The following is a 22,711-nucleotide window of genomic DNA, read 5'->3' on the forward strand; positions in this document are numbered from 1 at the left end:
AAAAAAAAACCTACTCTGCTGTTTTCAACATAAAATAATAATAATAGTTTTTGAGCAGCAAAACATATTAGAGTGATTTTTGAAGGATCAGGTGACCGGAGTGATGATGCTAAAAATGCAGCTTTAAAATCAGGAATAAATTACATTTTAAAATATATTCAAATAGAAAAGTTATTTTAAATAGTAAAAATATTTTACATTTTTACAGTTTTTGCTGTACTTTGGCTAAAATAAATTCAGGTTTGTTGAGCAGAAGAGACAGAAAGATCAGCATTTATCTGAAAAAAAAAAAAAAAAGTTTTTAACATTATACACTATACCATTAAAAAGCTTGGAGTCAGTATTTTTTGGGGGAAAAAATTTCTTCTCTGCTGTTTTCAAACTTAATACATTTTTTTTATGAGCAGCAAATCATATTATTAGAATGATTTAAGGATCATGTGACTTGAGTAATGATGCTAAAAGTTCAGCTTTTAACTCAGGAATAAATTACATTTTAAAATATATTTAAATAGAAAACAGTTATTTTAAATAGTAAAAACAAGTTTTTTTAACCTTTTTTGCTGTACTTTGAATTAAATAAATGCAGGTTTGGTGAGCAAAAGAGACTCCTTTAAAAACAAATTATTATCAATATTTAAAACAGTATTTTTTAAAATGCTGCTCTTCTGCACTTTATCAAAGAAACCTGAAAATATCTACTCGTCTGTTTTCAACATAATATTAGTTTATAGGTTTAGAATGATTTTTGAAGGATCATGTGACTGAAATAATGATGATAAAATTCAGGAATTTTGTTGATGTTTTCATTCTGATGTGTGTGTGTGTGTGTGTGTATACATATATATACACTGAAATATCAGTCTATCAACAATGAATACAGGAATCACCTTTTAATTTTCTTAGTTTTTTAATTCGCAAATAAATGTATACAGGGTGTGGAGGGGAAAATAACCAACAAAGATCTTTGGTACCTTCTTGTACAATGGGAATGTCAAATTTGAATGACCAGCAAATAAAAGTCTGATTTTCACACACATACCCATTGAAAAACGTTTTGAAACTAAATCTGAATCTGTGCAGAAACCTTGACTGACTGCAATGAAATATGGAAGGGTTCACATGGCCAACTGATGATTTGATGCACTTGAGGCCCAACACTTTACTAATACTTTTGCACTCCACTAAGCAGGGCACAAAAATGGAGGTGAGAAAATCAGAGTGTGCTGACATCACAAAACTAAGTCACTTTGTGTGGAACGTACATTCATTTCTCAGCATGTCAGTGCTTTGCTCACATGCTCGACACTGAGATGACATAAACAGAGCTAGAATTGCATAGTGTACTTGAATCTTCTGGTTTAATCTGATGCAACTGGGCTTTTTACAATGAGGAAACTATTCCCCATTGGTCATGACATCATTTAAGTGCATATTCCGAATTAGAAGTGAATGGAATGTTAAAGGAATGCATCTACAATGCAGAACATATTAACTTAAAGAAGCTAGTGGTGTAAACTTGAGTTAAAAGATACATGACAAATTCAAGTGTTGTGCGTAAGAGAAAGCGTAAAAGAAAATCTATGTTCAGGTTACACAAAACCTTAAACTCAAAAAACAATGTTAGTCTTAACTGTACTTCTACAATTCTAAACTCTGAGTAGTGAAGAGGAATAACAAATCATACATTCATTGTTTGGTGCAAACTATGATTTGTGGGACTTAAACCAAAGATGGAAGGCGTACAAGCAGATTTTACGTGATACCACGACTTAAGGCGAGAAATTAAATAAAAACACCTAAAGAAATAGCATCACCTCACAACTGCTGTTTCCTGGCAAAGCCGCCTGTTTAGATTCTTTACGTTTTTTCAGCCCAACTGAAAAGAGACAAGCATTTAGTGGACAAACACTGAGCATTCCGACACAGCAGCAACATAGACGCCCCTCTAAATGCAAATATGGACTTTTCTTGGGAATAGGGTGGGATAAAGCAAGCCACATAAAAACCAAAAGAGTATAAACGCAGCATAGGAATCATGTTGAAGGCACAATCTTCCCTGACACAATGAAACCCCCCAGTAGCAGCAGTTCTGTTGTGGATGCAGATGCAGAAAACAACAACAACACTGACTGCCTACGGAGGGTCGGGGCTCTGGTAGAGGCGGGAAGGATTGTGTGTGTCCTGGCCGCCCAGAAACAGTGAGACTCAATCCTGGGCTGAGCACACCTCTCTGTGAGTCTCGGCCTCTAGATCTGGAGAGCAGTGGCAGGCAGAGCTACAGGCGGTTTGTGGAGTCTCTGGGTTGTTCTGATGGATGGGGCTGCCCTCCGAGTCTGTGGCTTCTGATGGTGACCCCGCCCCTGTTTCTGGCTTACTCTCAACGCCTGTGGAGATGCCCTGAACCTTCTTACTCAGCTCGTTGCGTTCGATCTGTAATGCGCGACAGAGCTTTTCCAGTCGCTGCACCTTCACCTGCAGGCTTTCGAATTCTTTGTCTCGTAGTGTCTTCTACAGTAGAAAAGATATTTCAGATTTTAAGCTGGTGACAAATACAACAGAGAACAGTATTTCAGGGTTCGTACAGATGGTGCTAAATGAAATTTCAGGACTTTTCAAGCACTACTTTTTTGATTTTCAAGGACTTCAATCAGGGATCTTACTTATCCAACAATGTCTACTCTTTTAAATGCACAAAAAGGGGAAAAATTATGTGAAGCACATACAAAGTATTACTAAAGTATTACAAAGTATACTACACTATAACTATAGTAAAACCACAAATCATTTTCTAAAGGGGTTTGTTATTGTGTATATTGATGTTTTCTACCATTTCAGAACAAAGCAGATTTGCAAAATCGCTCCGAAACCTTATCTGAAACAAATAATTTGCATTCCGCACTCCGAAGTTCAATTTCAAAGCAAAAGAGTCGCGAACATGCGCCGAAGTCTCAAACTAAATCAAATGGTTTGCGATCCACGCTCTGAAGCCGATCTGAATAATGATTTGCGAACCATCATTACAATTCAGGAGTTCATCATTCCAAATCATTTGACTTAGATCGGAACTTTGTGCGTCGCAAAACATTTAATTTCGATCGGGACTTCAAATCATGCATCACAAATCATTTGATTTAAATGATTAAAATCGTGAAATGATTCATGAACCCATTTCGATCTAAATCAATTTTTCATGATACGCTTTCTGAAATCCAGATATGAATCAAATGATTTGTGATAGGCGAAGTTCCAATCTAAAGCAAATGATTTGTGAACCCGCTCCAAAGTTTAGATCTAAATCAAATGATTCGCGATCCATGCTCTAAAGCCAAACTTAATGACTCATGAACCATCCTTTCAGATCAAAACTTGGAGTGTGGAGCGCAAATCATTTGACTGAGATCGGAACTTCACATATCGCAAATCGTTTGATTTGAATCAATTTGCAAAATGATTCACGAACCCGTTCCGATCTAAATCAAATGTTTTGCGATATGCTTTTGTGAAGTCCCGATATGAATCGAATGATTTGCGAACCCGCTCCACAGTTCAGATCAAAATAAGATGATTTGTTATTCAAATATTCAAATAAATTGAAACCGATCTGAATAATGATTCACAAACCATCTTTTCAGATCAGGACTTGGAGCGCAAATCATTTGACTTTGATCTGAACTTCAAATCACGTATCACAGATCATTTGATTTGAATCATTCAATTCACGAAATGATTCACAAACTCATTCAGATCTAAAGCAAATGATTTGCAATGCGCCAACAGATTGGAGCGCTTTGAAACCGTGAATCGTTTTGCAACCAATAGTTTAACTGATTCAGAGTTTCGAAAAGCTTAATTTCACACATCACTAAGTGCTTTCTAAATCATTACGAGCAATGTTAAAAATCTGAAGATGAATGGCTCTTTTAATTTGATCTGGTTTTTGCTAGTGAATCTCTTGAAACGAATGATCGAGTTTGAATCTATCAGAGTGATTCCAGCATAAATGACCAAATTGATTTGGTTCACCTGTTCCCCTTTTCATGTCTTTAGCCATGTTTAAAAGACATTGTCAGTACTACTACTGGCTTAGCTCACGAGACATTAACTAAAATAAGCAAAAGAAGGTATTATATACTACACTTTTACTATAGTAAAACCACACATAATTTTCTTAAAGGATTTGTTTTTGTGTATACTTTCTTTCTTTTTTTGTTTTTACAACTGTACTGCCTAATAGTTTGATGTTTACTGTTTCAGAAAAATTCAGAAAAAAAGATTAGCAAAACCGCACCGAAATCCTGATCTAAAAAAAATATTTGCAATAGGTTCTCTAAAGTCTCAAACTGAATCAAATGATTCAACCTTCACACTCCGAAGTTCTGATTTCAAAGCGAAAGACTCGCAAACCGGCTCAACTCGCTTTGCGATACGCAAAGTTTCGATCCAAGTCAATTGATTCACGAACCATGCTCTGAAGCCAATCTGAATAATGATCACGAACCATCCTTTCGTGTCTTCAGCCATACATGACATTGTCAGTATTACTACTGGCTTAGCTCGCTAGACATTAAGGGCTGGGTTTCACAGACAGGGATTAGACTAAGCCAGGATTAGGCCATAGTTCAATTTAGACAATAAAGTAGTTTTTTTTAAACACGCCTTAAAAAAAAAATTCTGGTGTGCATCTTAAATCAAAACAAGGGCACTGACATATTTCAAGATCAATCAGTGCAAGTTTTGTTTTGTTTTTTTCCTCAGTTGAAACAGCTCAGACTTGCATTTAAGTCTGGGAACTAGGCTCTTAAGCCTTGTCTGTGAAATTGGGGGTAACTGAAATAAGCGAAAGAAAGGCGTGATTTTGAAAAGATATGTGCTCATTTCATTTATTTCATAGATGCACTGTCTTTCAATAATTCAAGAACTTTTCAAATACCTCTTCAGGAATATAGCTATTTTCAAGGGTTTCCAGGCCTTAAATTTCAAAAAGTCAAACTCAAGTACTTCAAGCACTTTAAGCACCTTCTACAAACCCTGGAATTTGCAAAGATCTGAGTACAATCACCTCCTCTGCCATTTCCAGCAGGGCTTTGTTACTACTTTCCCATCGCGATCTGTACATGGTCGTCTCCTTCTCCAGCTTCTTAATCTTCTTTGTCATCTGCGGCACAATGCAAATACAGATTGAATCACCTTCACATACAAGCTTTAGAGATTTATGTTTCGTGTTGTGAAAAGTTGTAACAACGCCCAAGATGACCTACATTCTATGTAGTACAGACCTTGCAAACTAAAAGTGTCTTTATTAGGACACGAAGTCCACACTAATCTCCAATAGTTATTAAACAGTCATTTACCTTTTCCATCTCTTGCTTGAATGTTGTGAACACCTCGTTGCTTTTGGAAAGTGTGTTCTGAAACTCTTCAAACTTCTCTGTGTACAGTGAGAGCTATAAAAGATGAAATAAGTATGTTAAAGGGGTCATCATGACATAAGAAATCAAATTTGCCTTGATCTTTTGGAATATAAGAGGTCTTCTCACCCACTGGCATTCAGTTGCTTAACAGCTGATCAATTGAATACGCTGAATGCGAGTGTCACGTTAAAAGCTAATAGAAATTGCAATGCTGCCACTATATTGTCTACACTGGATACAGTACACAAAACTGTATCCAGTGCAAAAAATGTATTAACATTATAGCTAAACCTCAAGGAACATATTAAAATGAGAAAAATCCATGCCATGACCCCTTTAAGTTAAACACACAAAACAGTAACGCATGTTTCTAAATGCCACTGTAAAAACACCATCATAATGCAAGGGAATTCTGGTAGATCCCAGATTCAATGTAAATCTATGCCAAGTGTGACACACGCTACTTTTCATAAGTTTGAGGCCGATTTCTTAATGTTTTTGAAAGAAGTGTATTTGTCACCAAGACTGCATTTATGTGACAAAAAATACAGTAATACTGTGATAATTGTTAATAATCAAAAGAACTGTTTTCTATTCTAACATTTTAAAATGCTAATTATTCCCATAATGCAAAGCTTAATTTTCATCATTACTCCAGTCTTCAGTGTCACATGATCCTTCAGATATCATTCAAAAGCTATGTTCACACTTGCCGTCTTTTTTAAAACTGTCAGCGTCTGTTTTACATTACACATAATCCTATGGAGTAAACAGTTTTCAAAAAAAAAAAAAAAACTTGAGCAATTTCTTTTTTAAACGCCAGTGCCTTTTTCTGCAGCTCAGAGTGTCTTTCCAAGCTGAAAAAAAGTTGAACTTTTCTGAGGAAAACACCCTACGCCAAGCGCCTTTTTGACAGCTGACCAATCGAGTAGCTAGACCTGTCATTTCCTTAAAGGGGTCATCGGATGCCCATTTTCCACAAGTTCATATGATTCTTTAGGGTCTTAAAGGTGCAGTGTGTAGATTTTTGCGGCATCTAGCGGTGAGATTGTGAATTCCAACCAACGGCTCCCGTCCACCGCTCACCCCTCCCTTTACAGAAGGTACGGTGGCCCACACGGGATTAAGATGTCGTCGTTTTAGACAGCAAAGAGTAATTAGGTTTCTTTTAAAATGTAAATTAAGGAATTATATTTACTTAATTCAATAAAACGGTGTTATTGTGAATATTACAGTTACATGTTCATCATTGTGTCAGTGTTTTTCCGCTAGAACAACAGTGATGAAACGCGATCTGTAGAGCAGTTTGTCCGTTTAGGGCTACTGTAGAAACAATACGGCGACTTCCATGTGAGGGGACCCGCGGTGTATGTAGATATAAACTGATAATTCTAAGGTAATAAAAACATAATGGTTCATTAAGTAAGGTCTTTATACATCCCTGAAAACATAGTTATGTATACTATATTGCATTTCTGTCTAGAGATCATCTTAAATATTACACATTGCACCTTTAATGAAAAGTCTCTAATATACTTTGATTAAAAATTCTCAATAGTAGAGTAAAAAAAACACCCTTTTACCTTGTCAAAATCAGCTCTGCAACATTTCAGCTCATTTTAAGACATGGCTCCTTTAAATGCCACCGAGTTCTGCTCGCCCCGCCCCAGTCTGGGATTATGTTTACTTTAGACGCATATAGCAGCGTTTAGCTGCATTTAGCTGCGTTTATCGGCGAAACTTGCCAACAAGCACTTTATTAAGAAAGGCCATTTGCAAAGATGCATAAAAAACCCTTATACTCACTTCTGCTGTGGGTGAAGCTGCATCAGGAACGATTCACACGAAAATAGATGCATATGTAGATCGGGATTGGCACTTTCCATTTAAAAACGAAAGTAACGTTAAACCTCTGTGTCTTCAGCGGCTCAGATGTCGGTAGTAAATGACTACTGCTATGTTCATTATTACCTCCAACAACAGAACACCTCAATCCCTCAACTAGAGTCACACAGTGAGGATCGTATTCGGACTGTTTCAGCTCTATGAGGGCGGGTCTAAGGTAAAACGCTCATGTCAATCAAATGTATTTTATCACAATGACAAGAAGCTAAGAATGAACTGATTTTAAAAAGGGGATATTACTTTTAAAGATTAAAAAATACCACTGGGTGGATTTTTAGTTTTGCACCCGATGACCCCTTTAACAACAAGAAACTATGGGAAAGGTGCCGGTAGATAGACTTTTATTTTATTGTGAACCTACATTTGCCTCCCCGTTAACTTGAAAAACCGACGTGCAGTGCCGATAGCTTCTTGAGCCACACATTGACATGTACAGTAGCGCCGTTGCACTTTGAGTGTCCCTTTTCAAGTCGCATACCTTTCCTGATCCCGTCCCCTCTTTCTCTTTCCCACTTTGTTGCCTGTCTAAACACCGTCCTATTAAATAAAAAAGAAAATCCAAAAAAAGAAAAGAGCAAGCTTCCTCTTTTCTCGACATTTCTGCACCACATAGGCTACTGTTGCAGCTGTTGTTATAGCAACAAAAAACTCCCTCAGCTGCAAAGCTGACAGATTTTTTTTTTTTTTTTTTTTACTAAAAAGGCACCCTTGTCAACTTTCTTTTGTCAAAAAGATGCCAAGTGTGAACATAGCCTAATTTGCTGATTTCTTGTTCAAGAAAGATTTATTATCATTGTTGAAAACAGTTGTGCTGCTTGATATGTTTGTGAAAACAACAACACATTTCTCCCTAGAATGCTCTGATAAATAGAAATTTCAAAAGAACACCATTTATTTTGAATATTTTAAACATTATAAATATCTTTACTGTTACTTTTGATCAATTGAATGCAGCCTTGCTGAATAAAAGTATTAATTTATTTGGAAAAAAAAATCTAATAATAATCTAATAAGTTGAGCTGTCTTATAGATGCATGATCTATCCTGTGTTCCTCACCTGCTGTTTCAGATGGACTTCCTGCTGTTTCATAAGCTCATACATCCTCTGGGACTCAGCTGCCTCTTTCAGGAGCTGTGAAAGAAAGAAATGACAAACCATATTAATCTTATTTAGTGACTGGCAGCTCTTGCCCAGAAGACATAACCACACTGGATGGATATACAATGCAAGTCTCTATGTTTCTGTAATTTCAGTTGACTGCATGCTGCCGTACAGCATAAAGGATGTAGAAACTCACAAAGTCTTTCTCCTTCTGATGCCGACCCTCTGAGTCCTTGAGCAGTGCCTGTGCCTGATGAAGCTTTGCATCTACCAGCTGCTGCTGCAGATCTTTCTGCTTGAACACCTTGTCAATATGCTGAGACAGAAAACAACTCTCATAGGTACAGTAGCTCCAAAACAACAAAAGTCATTACATTATATAAAACATCAAACCACGTGCCATCTGCAAATCTTCATTCTCTGTTTCTATATATCTCACCTCTTCTCTGAGCTCGTACTGTTCAATAAGCTTCTTCAGTTTGTCAGCCAGCTCCATGTTCTCCTGCCTTAGGTTTGCATTACGCTCGTTGTGCTGCTCCATCTGAGCTTGGATGTCATTCAGAGTCACCTGGAAATGTGAGGTCACTTCCTTCCTTTTCTCCTCCTCCAGTCGGGCACGTTGCACACCATCCTCCTGCCGAGTACAGCAAACATCAATCCATTTATCTCATTAAGGAACATATAATGCAACAAGCCTCTGGTTATGTGAAAAGTAGAGTTGGAGCAGACTGATGAAACAATACTTTGAGCAGCAGGGAAGGGAAAATGCTGAGGCAGGACTCTGATCACCTCTGAAATGTAATTTTGCATGAGGCAGGCACCACACACATGATGGATTACGCTAAACTCTCCGAGCGTAAATAATGGAAATGAAGTTATTTGCATTCATATCAAGTTAGTGTACCTTAAGTGTGCGGTTGTGTCTCTGCAGTTCCCGACAGAGACTCTCCAGCTTGCTGCGTGCCAGGATGGCTTTGCTGTGCTCGTTTCTTAAGTGGTCCTTCTCCTGGATCAGCTGCGTCTGCTTCTTTTGCAGAGACCGCATCTGTTTCTGCGCATTACGGTGCTCCTCTAGCTGAAGCAGGACGGAAGCATTATTAGCATTTCTCTAAATTAAGGATGTCACAACAGCAATATTTAGGTAGTCAATCTCACAAGCTTTAGTCAATTACTAGGGATGCAAGATGGTAATGTCTGCACTGATACAGATTAGAATGCCATTAGAATGCCTTATACCGATACCTTCGTTTTTTTTTTAAGAAAACAAACTATTATATTAAATTGCTATTTTTAAAAAACTAAAATAAAAACTGAAATCATAAATAACTAGCACATTTTTATAAAAACATGTCAGATTTATTCAAACAAACATGTAACTAATGGTAAATTAAGTCCAGTGTTTTAATAGCTAACTAACCAACTGAACATCTTGACATAAATGCAATGTTAAGGAACATGTTGCTTAAAAGCTTTTCTGTGATTAAAACACTGATTACATGTGACATGATACTTTTCAGTAAGTTGTACTGTATTTTCCAACATACTTTCTGATATTCATTCATGTTTATTTCCTGCTATAACTTGTATTAAAGTGGAAGAGGCTTTGTGCTGCTACTTGAACTGAGCCAGACAAAGTAAATCTGTCAAACCACATTGAAAAGCATCAAAAGCCCTTTTCACGCAGAGTCTTTACTGGTAAATTACCGTTAAGAGAACATGTGTGAACAGGTAAATTTGTTCTGCCAATTTACCAGTATGAGAATATGTAACATCACCAGTAAATTACCAGTAATGTGCTTTGTGAATGCAGAACGAGTTTACTGGTATGAGCACATACAAGTTCAGAACGAGCTAAACATCTAGTCTGGGCCAATCATAACAATCTAACACAATGATGCATTTCCTCCATTGTCTATTACAATGTCTCTGGGCCAAAATCAGCTGAATTAATGCTAATGCTATTAATGCTTGGCACAAAAATAAACATCAACAGAAACACTGACCACGTTTACCCCTCCATGTTTACAAAACACAACACCAGGAGGAGAAGCCGTTTAGATGACATTTCTGGTTGATGATGTTACAGAATTTACAGGTATTTTGAAACTGATGTGTGAATGGTGCTTTACCGGTAAAAGGATGTTATGTTGTCGCCTGTGTAAACACTGCATTTTTCTATTTACTTGTAAAGTCATTCCTTTAATTTTACTGAAATTTACTGGCATTACTGTGTGAAAGAGGCGACAATGGCCCTAATTGATTGCATTTTGTGACAGATGGTCAATAGTACATATTACAGCAACTCCCAATACTAATTATAAGCCGATACATCGGTGCATCCCTAGTACTTACAGTAGTAATAGCACCGAGATGTGAATCTTCATAAATGTATAAATGAATAAGGCTCTTGATGTTGAAATGTGGGCTGAAACACAAATGCATTTTCTGCTATTGTATTCATGTAGACGAGCTGAAGCCGAAATGGCAACACACTGTTCAGCAAAGGCTGTAGGCAGCACTGATGACAAGAACCCTTAATCAGCTCATCTAATCTCAGTCAGGACACACCGGCAACTTTTCTAGCACTACATGAAAACGGTTCTTCCTGCAATTAATGTTCATTTCGGTTATTTTTCCTAATCGACAGCCAACGCTAATTAACCGATTATTAACTGTAAACCAACAAAATTATTTTAAATTAGAATCGAATTAAATTAGAAAGGATAAATGTCTGTGACCCGTTAAAAATACTAGCATTTGTTTTCCAGGGATTAATTTTACACGCGCAAAAAGCGGGGAACAACAGAATGTGATGATTCACATGGTCACATCACATCACGCACCTGCAGTGCTTCTGTGGGCGGAGAAAAATATCGTAAAGTTAGGATACATATAATGAATGAATGGGCCAACACGATAAATATTTTTACTTAATTTTAAAAAAATGAAAGAAAAACACTGTGCAACAAGTAGCTAGTATTTTTTGGGTTAATTTTTCTGGTGCGTGAATGGAAACAAAGACGGCTGAATGTGGCATCACATTTTTCTTTATTTTACAAAAGCACAAAGATTTGTTTTTATTGTGAATGTACTCAAATAAAATCAAACCTTTACAGTTTCGAATGTCTGTATAAGTAGTTGTTTGCACCGCAGGTGCGTGCACAGTTAAGCATCGCTAACTTGACAAAGCAGCCCTTTCGTTATCATAATAAAATACATCCAAAACATATGGAAAAAACACTGCTCAGTTTGAATAATCTGTACCGTTAATTGTTATCAGCATACTGCCATGATATTATGCCAAACAATTTGTTTAATGTGAATATTAGAATGCGAGTGAAGTAGCAAAAACAGGTTAAAATAATAAATAATACTTTGGCATTCAAATACATCTCGAATACAGAAACATTCGGATTTGTGTAGAATGAGAGACCCAATGTTATAGTTTCAGTTTTGCTTCAGCCTAAATTAATTAATTTTGGCTTGTCGTTTATATAGCCTAGCTTCTTATATTTTTCATTATTGCTTTTTTTTCTGAATACTGTTAAATTGAAAGGATTTGTTGTGGAGTAAGGCAAAGTAAAATAGCCTAGTCTAGCTATGTTTATAGTGCTTACTTCTGTATGTAATTTATCTTTTTTTCCTCTCAAAAACAAATTTTATTTTACTTTAATCATGCAGCAATTATTTTACTATAGTGTTGCCACGATGCTGGAATTATTAAGGGGGTAAATTTCTGTTTTAATTTAAAGATAAATATAACAAGTCTAGAACATGACAATGAGGTATATGCATATGTACACTGCTACAGCCCTGTTCAGCTTCTTAGCTTCATTTGAGTTTGCTTCATACTTTCTTTGCTGTTCAAATACAACTGGTAGTGTAGGTTGTAAACTTTTTTTTTTCTTTTTAGACCACACTTTTAAAATTAACTGAACTAACTAATCTTAGAACTTAAGTTAATGGTAAAAGATATTTGTTAACATTAGTTAACATGAATAAACAATTCTAAATACTTCCAAAACATTTATTAATCTTAGTTAACAGTTCATTTAAACTATAATTTACTAATACATGAACTAATTAAAATCCAAAGTTCTATCTGTTGATATTTTTTATTGGACCAGAGCTAACATGATCCGTTGTATTTTTATTATCTACCATTATCAAAGATTCAAATATACTGTAACAAATGCATTGCTCATCATTAGGGATGGGAATCGAAAACCGGTTCTTGTTGAGAACCGGTTCCCAGTGTTTCAATTCCTTTGAATCGTTTGCAAAATTTGCAAACGATTCCCTTAACGATTCCAGTGGGCACGAATGACGTCATCACGTGCATTGCGTATCTTACGCACGTTGCGTAGCTTACGCTCAGTCAATAGTAAGCATGGCGCCTAAGCGGAACAAACGCTCTAAAGTGCGGTTGTATTTCACCAAAAAAGACGAAAATAGAGCAACTTGCAATACTTGCAGCGTAGATATTTCCTCAAAGGGAGGAAATACCACTAACATGCTAAAACATTTGCGCACACAGCATGCAATAACAATAAAAGAATGTTGCATTTTCGATCTGCTCCGGACTAACAGTTCTCAACGTATATCTATGGTTCTCAACCCAGGAGCGTCACTGGCTGACAGTTCTATTTTTGAGTTCATATATATCCTTTTAAAAAGGAGAATTTTAATTTCTATTAGAAAATGTTGGACATTCTTGTAGAATTGCCACAAAATAATTTATGTTGTATTTTGTTAATTTTACAGAAGAATATTTATTTTATTATTTAATAAATTTTTTCATTGGTGAATGGTGATGGTGATGCTAATCAACAATTTGTTGTCCCTTTTCTTCCAAATGAGAATCGATAAGGGAATCGATAAAGAATCGAATCGTTAAGCAGAATCGAAAATGGAATTGGAATCGTAAAAATCTTATCAATTCCCATCCCTACTCATCATTCATAAATGCTGGTTAATAGATTAACATTATTTGATGAACAGATTTTAATGCCGGATTCATAATCACTGATCCACGCAAGCAAACATGCGTGCATCACACACAATGCTCAGTTGCTCACTGGACTGACATTAAGACAAATTGCAGAATTTAAGTAATCATTTTTTTAAATAAAGTTAAATAACCGCAGTTAATTTATATTTGACCGCAGTTAAGGTATTTACTCGTCTAAGATTCCTCAATCTGATTATATTAACGAACTACGGTAAAAAAACGGGACAACGCTCATACAAGCAACAATAATAGGCAATCTTATCTAATGATTCAGTCATGTTAAAATGAGAACAGTTCTTCTTTATATAGATCCGGGTGTCTGTCTTTCAGGTGCTTTGCGAAATTAGTGGTGTTAGCGCCTTTTGTTAGCACTGCTCTGTAGCAACTCTTACATGTTGGCTTGCTTGTGTACTTCGGCTTTCCATGTTCATTTGTTTTATATCCGAAATATTTCCAGATAGCACTCCTGCTGTGTTCTTTATCAAACAAAGCCGGTCGCGGGGGCGCCGCACTCGCCTTTCTATTCGCTTCACTTGAAAGAGACGAGACAGGCACTGCGGTCACGTGTGGTGTTTGTCAACGCGCCTTTGCAGAGAAGTGAAAGTGACAGCTCGGCTAGTATCGATACTTCGGGAAATTAGTATTGGTATCGTTCAGATATTTCAGTATTTATCGAAATATCGATATTTTTGACAACACTATTTTACAATATTTTGATAAACTACTGAAGAAAAAATAAATAAAAAAAATAAAAAATAAATAAATGACCTTTTAAACCAACTGATTGTAGTCGGTTTATGGATAACCAGTTAAAATGAGCATCCCTACTCTAAGAGTGATATTGTTTTTCTTTATACAACACATGATTTAAGATGTTGACATCTTTTGATCATCATCATGTCTTACCAGCTCAGCATACTTCTTACAGAGACCACCCAGCTTCTCTTCTGGAGTGCTCAATGTGTTGAGGGTCTGCATTAGAAGGGTGATTTCTCTGCCTAAAACACACAAGCAGAACACAGATTTTAGGTAAAGAATAGCGTTATTAACATTTCACAATTGATTCAGATCATGATTACAATTATTTCAGGAATAGAAATTCTAAATTACGCAAACTACAACTACATTACAAAACACTACTGGTTAAAACTGACAACGGATCCCAAATTCAGCTGCTATTAATTTGAGGTATCATTGAAATCAACACTCAAATAAAAAAAGTTCATGTCTGAACAGCAAATTAAAAATGTCTGATTATATAGTTATGTTTTACTCCAATTCACCGTTAAAATTAATTGTTTAACGTTTAAACAGCAACTGTCATAAAACCTGTTTTGGGAGGCAAACTAGGAATTATGTTTGGTAAATCATTATTCATGCATCAACTGAAAACTACAAAAATGATCTTGGAATTTAAGAATCAATATTGTTTTGTTAAAATGAATACTGAAATCTGGTAATCAATATTTTCAGCCAAGCTTTAAGTAAATAAAGCGTAATAATCGATTAACAATACTAAAGCATAAACTCTTGTTTTAAATACACATTATTGGATAATTTGACATTTTGATTGTATATCACAATACTCCATTGTGAATGGAGGTAGAAAAGCAACTGCATTCAGATCAAGTGTGTGGGTTTACTTTGAATTGCATAGAATCACAAAGAAAGAGGCTTGATACAAACTGCCCTGAAGTTCTGCCATATTACACTGTTTACACAGATGTCACTTTAAAAACATGCAGGTTTTTTGTTGGCTGAAGGCGGGGAATTCATGTGGCCAACTTGCAAGGGGAAGTTTTTCGTGCCTGCAAAACTCCTAATACCTATAGTAAATGACTAGATTTCATGCATGACATTTTGCAGAGCAATACAGTAAAAGCTTGTAAAGTAACATTTTAATTTAAGTTAAGTTTTGTCTATTTTAATATATTGTAAAATGTAACTTATTCCTGTGATGTAAAGCTAAATTTTCAGCATCATTACTGCAGTCTTCAGTGTCACATGATCCTTCAGAAATCATTCTAATATGATGATTTGCTGGTCAAGAAACATTTATTATTGTCAGTTAAAAACATAAAACTTTTCCAGGATTCTTTGCTGAAAAGAAAGTTTAAAGAAGAGTAACCATTTGAAGCAGAAACCTTTTGTATCATTATCAGTGTCCTGTCACTGTTTAACCGCGCCATAAAGAGCATGTGTTGCGCGTTCAAGCAAACACACTGACTCACCCAGTCCCTTTACTTTCTTCTTCTCCTGCAGCTTTTTCGGTTCCTTCTCCGTGCATCCATTGCCATTCAGTTTGGCCTCCTCCTGCTTGCCGTCCTCCTTCTCAGACAGCCCGTTCACTTCCACACCATCAGGCTGGCCGTTGGCCACCGCTGCATCCTCGCCGCCGACACCACCATCCACATGACAATAGGTGCTGAGGATGTCCTCCAGCTGTCTACTCAGTTCCTCAGCCATGTCACAGGAAGCACGCGCTCCAGCCTCTGCCACTGAACACAAGAAACAGAAGATGAGCTAGAAGAAATAGGGCAATGATATGTAGATACAAGAAGGTTTTGCACGCTTACAGCCTTCCTCTGCTTGAGAATTGTTGGTTGGAGTACCGCCCGGCTGTGTTACAGTTTCTTTAGGGCTGTTGGTCATCTCAGATGCAACAGTGCTCTCCTCTGTATCATCTGGAGTGCTATCAGCTACTGGATCCTCCATCTCACTCTTCTGCATTGCTACAAATACTAAAAGGAACAATAACACAGGTAAACGACTACAAGACATCATATTGCAATTAATAGCTTGAACAGTTTCGGTTTCAGTTCACTTGGACATTTATGAATCTGCTGGCAAAACAAACAAAGATGACTTGGCTAACACATTACATGTACACATTATAATACATATCCACGCTAATCACTAAACACCGACTTGAGACCACAGTTAAGACATTCAGTCGATTGTCAATCATAAAATGTCAACTGACAGACGTCCAAAACAAAGAACACGTGTTACTTTTAACTGACTGTTTATAACTGTAGATAAACATAGAAGTAGCTGTTTAACATCTCGCTCGACCAGTTTAGCAGCCATGGCTAACCAAACGCTCAGTGAAACATCTGCTAACGTTAAGCGAATCGACGCGCTCTACCGTTTTATGGTTTCAGAAAACAAACACATTGAAAGCATATGTGCTTTCAGCTAATAACGTTTAAATTAATACCAGTAATTTAGTTTGGTCCAAGAAACCACTTCTAATGTTTGTCAGCACTCTTTACCCTTCCCACCGCTGCTTCCAACTGACACAGGAAATGCCAGGGAAACAATCGAAGATGATTGGTCGAACCTTTGGAACTTCCGGTGTTTATGATTTTATTATTACTGTATCGTACTGACAGCGGTTATATATTTATTTTCCCCTTGTTTTGTTTTTATGTTAGCTTTGAATTAATATTTCTCAAAAATATTTCTCAGTAGCGCCGAATTTGGCGCTAGTGATGGAGGAACCGATGCTTTTCGAAGCTTCGAATCAATTGAATCAATCGCTCCTCGAAATGATTCACAAATTCGAAGCGCTGAAAACACAGCAGCCTAACGTTAGTTGAACCTGATAGTCAAAATGGTTTTAAAAAGTGCAACGAAAATTATGTCTAAACACGAGATTACAAGTTTGAAATGTTTCCAAAACAAAAGCCCCATTTATAAAATCACAAGCTCCGAGCCAAAAGATTCAGAACAAAAGATTCGAACAAAATGTTTCGAAAGCGCATTTCATCTTGTATCTGCGTCGCCGCCATATTGGACCGGGCAGCTCTTTGTCAGAAGACTGGTCTGGAGAAAATATGCCTGATTCGTGTGCAGCCTGGGGCTGTAAAAACCGCCGCACAATCCAAAGCAAATACCGGGGAATTACTTTTCACAAGTAAGACTGAGCAGTTCATTCTGGTTGGTCATTTAACGTTATGTTAGCAGAGCCGGACTATTAACGTTAATGGCTAACAATATCAGTCGCTAACTATTAAAGCTGAGACTGTATAAGAGATCTTAGCGGTAAAGTCGTAGGCTGTATGATAGTTTATATATGGATTTATTATATTGGTCCAATCAGCTCGACACATCTCGACTTTTACAACCCATCTCACTGTTTTGAGCAGCGCCACCAAGCCACGTAGCTGTGTACCTAACGTTACATCTGTTACTAAATTGTGCAAAGTTAAACTTTGTGCATTTGTCTGCTATGAAAAACTATAATTCCATTAAAACATATTCTGAATTTAGAAAATGTACTGGATTGCTGGCATCTATTTAAAAAATAACAGATTGATCTGATGTTCATATTGATTAGTGCATTCTATAATAAGTAATATACAGTTGAAGTCAAAAGTTTACATTCACCTTGCAGAATCTGCAAAACGTTAATTATTTTACCAAAATAAGAGGGATTGTACAAAATGCATGTTTCGACATGAATAAGCAATTTACATAAAAGACGTTTACATGTAGTCCACAAGAGAAAATAATTGTTGAATTTATCAAATTACCCTGTTTAAAAGTTGATTCTTGATTCTTAATAATGTGTTGTTACCTGAATGATCCACAGCTGTGTGTGTGTGTGTGTGTGTGTGTGTGTGTGTGTGTGTGTGTGTGTTTTGTTTTGTTTAGTGATAGTTGTTCATGAGTCCATTGTTTGTCCTGAGCAGTTAAACTGCCCATTGTTCTTCAGAGCAATCCTTCAGGTCCCACAAATTCTTTTTTTTTTTTTTTTTTTTTGCACTTTTGTGTATTTGAACCCTTTCAAACAATGACTGAATGATTTTGAGATCCATCTTTTCACCCCGAGTCACTCATTTGCAACTATTACAGAAGGTTCAAACACTCACTGATGCTCCAGAAGGAAGCACTACACATTAAGAGCCAGGGGTGAAAACTTTTGAACGGAATGATGTGTACATTTTTCTTATTTCCCCTAAATCTTTTTTTTTTTTTTCATTTAGTACTGCCCTTCAGAAGCTACAGAAGATACTTACATGTTTTCCAGAAGACAAAAAAAGTTACATTCACCCTGATCTTCATAATTAAAAAAAGTTTTTTCTCTTAATGCATTGTGTTTCATTCTGAAGCATCAGTGAGTGTTTGAACCTTTTGAACCTTGCATATGAGTCCCTCAGTTGTCCTCAGTGTGAAAAGATGGATCTCAAAATCAGTTACTGGCACAGTCCTTGTTAGAAAGGGTTCAAATACACAAAAATGCTGAAAAACCAAAGAATTTGTGGGCCCTGAAGGATTTTTCTGAAGAACAGCAGGCAGTTTAACTGTTCAGGACAAACAAGGGACTATCACTAAACAAACAAAAAAAAAAACAGGGTAATTTTTTTATAAATGTAATTATTATTTTCTGTTGTGGACCTCTTTTATGTAAAAAAAATTATCTTATTCAGGTCAGTATTAAATAAAAAAATAACATGCATTTTGTATGATCCCTCTTTGTTAAAATAATGAAAATTTTGCCGATTCTGTGAGGTGTATATTTTGGCTTAAACTGTATATTAGAGAAATACTATAGATAATATTCATAGTTTTAATGTGACATCCCAGCCTTTTAGGAACAGCTAAAAGCCTTTTCTTTCATTCAAGTGACTGAAAACATGAAAAATGTCTAATAATTTTAGCTGTACTGTATACTGACACTATGACAGTTATTAACTGTAGGTATAATTATAGAATGAGCCTCTTGGAACTTGAAGTACTAGTTTAAATTGTAAACCAAATTACCCATAATCACTGCTTTTTATCTATTTTGGCATTTTTCTTTAAACTGATTTTTTATGACAAGCAATTTGTTCCAGGTGAGTGTCTGACAATTTGCAAAAAAATTGCACTGTTGTTAGCTGGCTATCTAACTTTTCTGACACTTTGAAGGTTTCCTAGGGAGAAAGCATTGAGGAGGCAGTGGGAACTAGCTACAAGAAGAAAAGGTTTTTCTGCCAGTGACTGCTCTGTTCTGTGCAGTGAGCACTTCAAACCACAGGATGTGGACAGGACAGGTCAAATTGTCAGGATTCGAGAAGGAGCTAAACCATCTGTCTTTAATTTCCCGGCTCATCTACAAAGAGTAGGTTTACCATTAGATCTATGTTTTTGATAGCTTGTCATTTAGCTCAGTTATATATTTTATTTTTCAACTTTAGCCAGTGACACCCAGGAAAACAAGAACATCAAGGAAAGCTGTAGAGAACCCACCAGTGGACTGTCCTCAGCAGTTACAAGAGACTAAACCTCTGCCTAATGTAGTGAGTATTTGTATGAATTATGCACCAAAGAGTAGGTTTACCATTAGATGACATGTTTTTGATAGCTTGTCATTTAGCTCCGTTATATATTTTATTCTTTAACTTTAGCCAGTGACACCCAGGAAAATAAGAACATCAAGGAAAGCTGTAGAGAACCCACCAGTGGACTGTCCTCAGCAGTCACAAGAGACTAAACCTCTGCCTAATGTAGTGAGTATTTGTATGGATTATGCACCAAACAGATATGACCGTGATATAATCATAATAGAAACATTTTCATCCTTCTTTCTTATAGGACCACTCCTATGCATTGCCTGCAGATCCCACTAATCTAAAGGCCAGACTCAGCGAAGCCTTGGCTAGAGTGGAGAGTCTGGAGCGAGACATGAGGAACGTGAAGAAACGGGAACAAAGGGCAAAGAACATGGTGCTTGCTCTTCTAGAAGACCTGGATGGAAAAAAACTCATAAATGAAGAGTTGAAACACAAGCTCAATTTCTACTCAGGGAAAATGAAGATAAAAAGTTGAGAGCTGTATAGCAGATAAGTTCCATGGATGCCAAATCTGGCCTTAAAATGATGTTAGATATGTTGATATGTATATATGATTTGTCTGTAGTTCCAGTGCAGTGCTTTGGTGGGATAAGACTTTAGTCTTCAGTGTTGTGGGAATTAATTTATTTTGTGACATAGTTTGTCAGCCATATCCTTGTCATGCATTTATGTGTTTATTTTTAGTTGTTTGTACAGAAATGGATAAATGTGAAAAACATATATTGTATTAAATATTTCAATAATATTGTCTAATACAAAATATTTAAAGGGTGCAGTTTTTCTCAAAATATTGTTTTTCTGACTGCTTTACTGTAATACAGTTAGCATTGAACTGACATTCAGGTACTGCTGTAGTTTCTTAGATTTTGAGAAAAATAGTGACATGGGTTTTCAGTGCATTTGATGGCTTTTTGAGTTTAGATATGGGAGTTATAATTTTGTAATTTTGAGAAATATGTTTCAGGAAATATGTGTATGCAAACAGTACTTTATATGGCATTATAACAAGCAATGGAAAACTTTTTCCTCACATATACACTATATTGCCAAAAGTATTGGAACACCCCCTTCTAATAAACAGGTATGACTACCGAAGTCATTTCCATGAGTACAAATCTTAAAGTTCAAGCATATAATGATATTCTAGGGAATTGTGTGCTTTCAATTTTTAGGTCAACAGTTCGGACAGGACTCTTTTCTATTTCAACATGACAGTGCCTCAGTGTATAAGGTTCAAAAAGAAATGATTGATTCAGTCAGTGTGGAAGAACTTGACTAGTCCACAGAAAGCCAAGTCCTAATCTCAGCTGAACACCTCTGGTGTGACTTTAAATGCAGACCTTGAGCAAAAAAACTCATCACCAAACACCAATGACTTGTACATGCACTAGATGGACAAAAGTATTGGAACACCCCTTCTTTAGAACAGAAAAAGGCAATTCCAAAACTGTGGCAACAAATATGGAAACATAATTAATGTATTTAAAAACTGTATTTTTATCTCTGATTCAACAGTTTTTGGTTTGTCTAAAATGACTGTACCCATTTGTACAAGTCACTAGTGTTTGGTGATGAGTTTTTAGTTTAAGGTCTGCATTTTAGTCACACCAGAGGTGTTCAGCTGGCATTAGGACTTGGCTTTATGCAGACCAGTCAAGTTCTTCCACACTGACTGAATCAATCATTTCAAGTTGAAGGCATTGTCATGTTAGACTAGAAAAGGGTCCTGTCCAAACTGTTGCTATAAAATTAAAAGAACACAATTGCCTAGAATATCTTTATATGCTTAAACTTTAAGATTTGTTTTCATGGAAATGACTAAAGTAGTCAAACCTGTTCATTAGAAAGGGGTGTCCCAATACTTTTGGCAATATAGTGTACATATATAGAACCTATTCTATATTCAGTTCCCTCCAGTAATATTGGAACCTTTGATAAATATGAGCAAAAGCGGCTGAAAAAAAAAACTGGAAGCAGAAAAAATAGGCAAGTAAAAAGATCTGAGTGACTTTGACAAGGGCCAAATAGTGTTGGCTAGACGACTGTCAGAACATCTCCAAAACGGCAAGTCCTAAGGTTATTTAGGCATTTTAAAAAATGTACCTTTATGACTGGTTTTGTGGTCCAGGGTGACATATTGTGTTGTTTACCTGGGGAAGAGATGGCAGCAGATGCAGTATGGGAAGTCAGCAAGCCAATTCATGCAGTGTTATGTTCTGGACAAAGTTCTGTTGGGAAACCTTAAGTCTTGGTATCCTTGTGGATGTTACTTTGACCACATACACCCCGTCATGGCAGTGGCCTTTTTTAGCAAGATAATGCACCTGCCACACTGTTCAATGTGTTAAATGTGTTGCCTTGGCCTCCAAATTCCCCAAATCTCAATCTGGATGAGCATCTATCCTGGATCAACAAGTCTGACCCAAGGAAGCCCCAACCTCGTATCTTGTAGGACTTAAAACATGGGTGTCAAATCTTGCTTCTGGAGGGCCAACGTTCTGCAGAGTTTAGCTTCATCCAGCTCCAAGACACTTGCATGGAAGTTTCTAATGTGAAGACCTTGATTAGCTGGTTCTGGTGTTTTATTAGGGATGGAGCTAAACTCACCTAGAGACCACATGCCCATTTGTGGGCACTCTGAGTGGTCTGCAGCTACGCAACCCCTTGTGCATCGAACTTTGGTGCACTGTGTACTTACAGCTTTCTATCATGTTTTTCAGCAATTTAAGCTACAGTTGATCAAACCAGGCCTTCGCTCCCCATGTGCATTAGTGAGCCTTGAGCGTCCATGACCCTGATGCGGGTTCAGCGGTTGTCCTTCCTTGCACCACTTTATGTAACTAAACACTGCATACCAGGAACCCCCCACAAGACTTGCCATTTTGGACATGCTCTTTTGAAGACATTATCACATTCCATATTCAACATGGAAACAGTG

The 22,711-nt window shown here is 36.7% G+C and overlaps 2 protein-coding genes across 3 annotated transcripts; one reads left to right on the forward strand and one right to left on the reverse strand.

The window, feature by feature from the left end:
- Window positions 1-1,215: 1,215 nt before the first annotated feature.
- Window positions 1,216-16,729, reverse strand: LOC141305389 (alpha-taxilin-like). 2 transcript variants are annotated; one of them, XM_073832489.1, is made up of 11 exons: window positions 16,653-16,729; window positions 16,009-16,173; window positions 15,664-15,930; window positions 14,339-14,430; window positions 9,326-9,496; window positions 8,861-9,055; window positions 8,618-8,737; window positions 8,377-8,451; window positions 5,355-5,447; window positions 5,063-5,158; window positions 1,216-2,511 (listed from the first exon to the last, which is right to left on the reverse strand). In XM_073832489.1, the coding sequence occupies exons 2-11, from the start codon at window positions 16,160-16,162 to the stop codon at window positions 2,209-2,211; spliced, it is 1,566 nt and encodes a 521-aa protein (XP_073688590.1). In that variant the 5' UTR covers window positions 16,163-16,173; window positions 16,653-16,729; the 3' UTR covers window positions 1,216-2,208. The 2 variants fall into 2 exon arrangements, with proteins under 2 accessions (XP_073688590.1, XP_073688591.1); XM_073832490.1 differs by having other exon boundaries at window positions 16,708-16,723.
- A 502-nt stretch (window positions 16,730-17,231) lies between these two features.
- On the forward strand, window positions 17,232-20,535 carry LOC141305436 (THAP domain-containing protein 6-like). The gene is made up of 5 exons (XM_073832536.1): window positions 17,232-17,351; window positions 19,349-19,541; window positions 19,618-19,719; window positions 19,828-19,929; window positions 20,015-20,535. Exons 1-5 carry the CDS (start codon window positions 17,272-17,274, stop codon window positions 20,246-20,248), a joined length of 711 nt encoding a protein of 236 aa, XP_073688637.1. The 5' UTR covers window positions 17,232-17,271; the 3' UTR covers window positions 20,249-20,535.
- The last annotated feature ends 2,176 nt before the right edge of the window (window positions 20,536-22,711 follow it).

Source organism: Garra rufa, unplaced genomic scaffold, assembly GCF_049309525.1.
Source record: "Garra rufa unplaced genomic scaffold, GarRuf1.0 hap1_unplaced_002, whole genome shotgun sequence".
Taxonomy (NCBI): domain Eukaryota; kingdom Metazoa; phylum Chordata; class Actinopteri; order Cypriniformes; family Cyprinidae; genus Garra; species Garra rufa.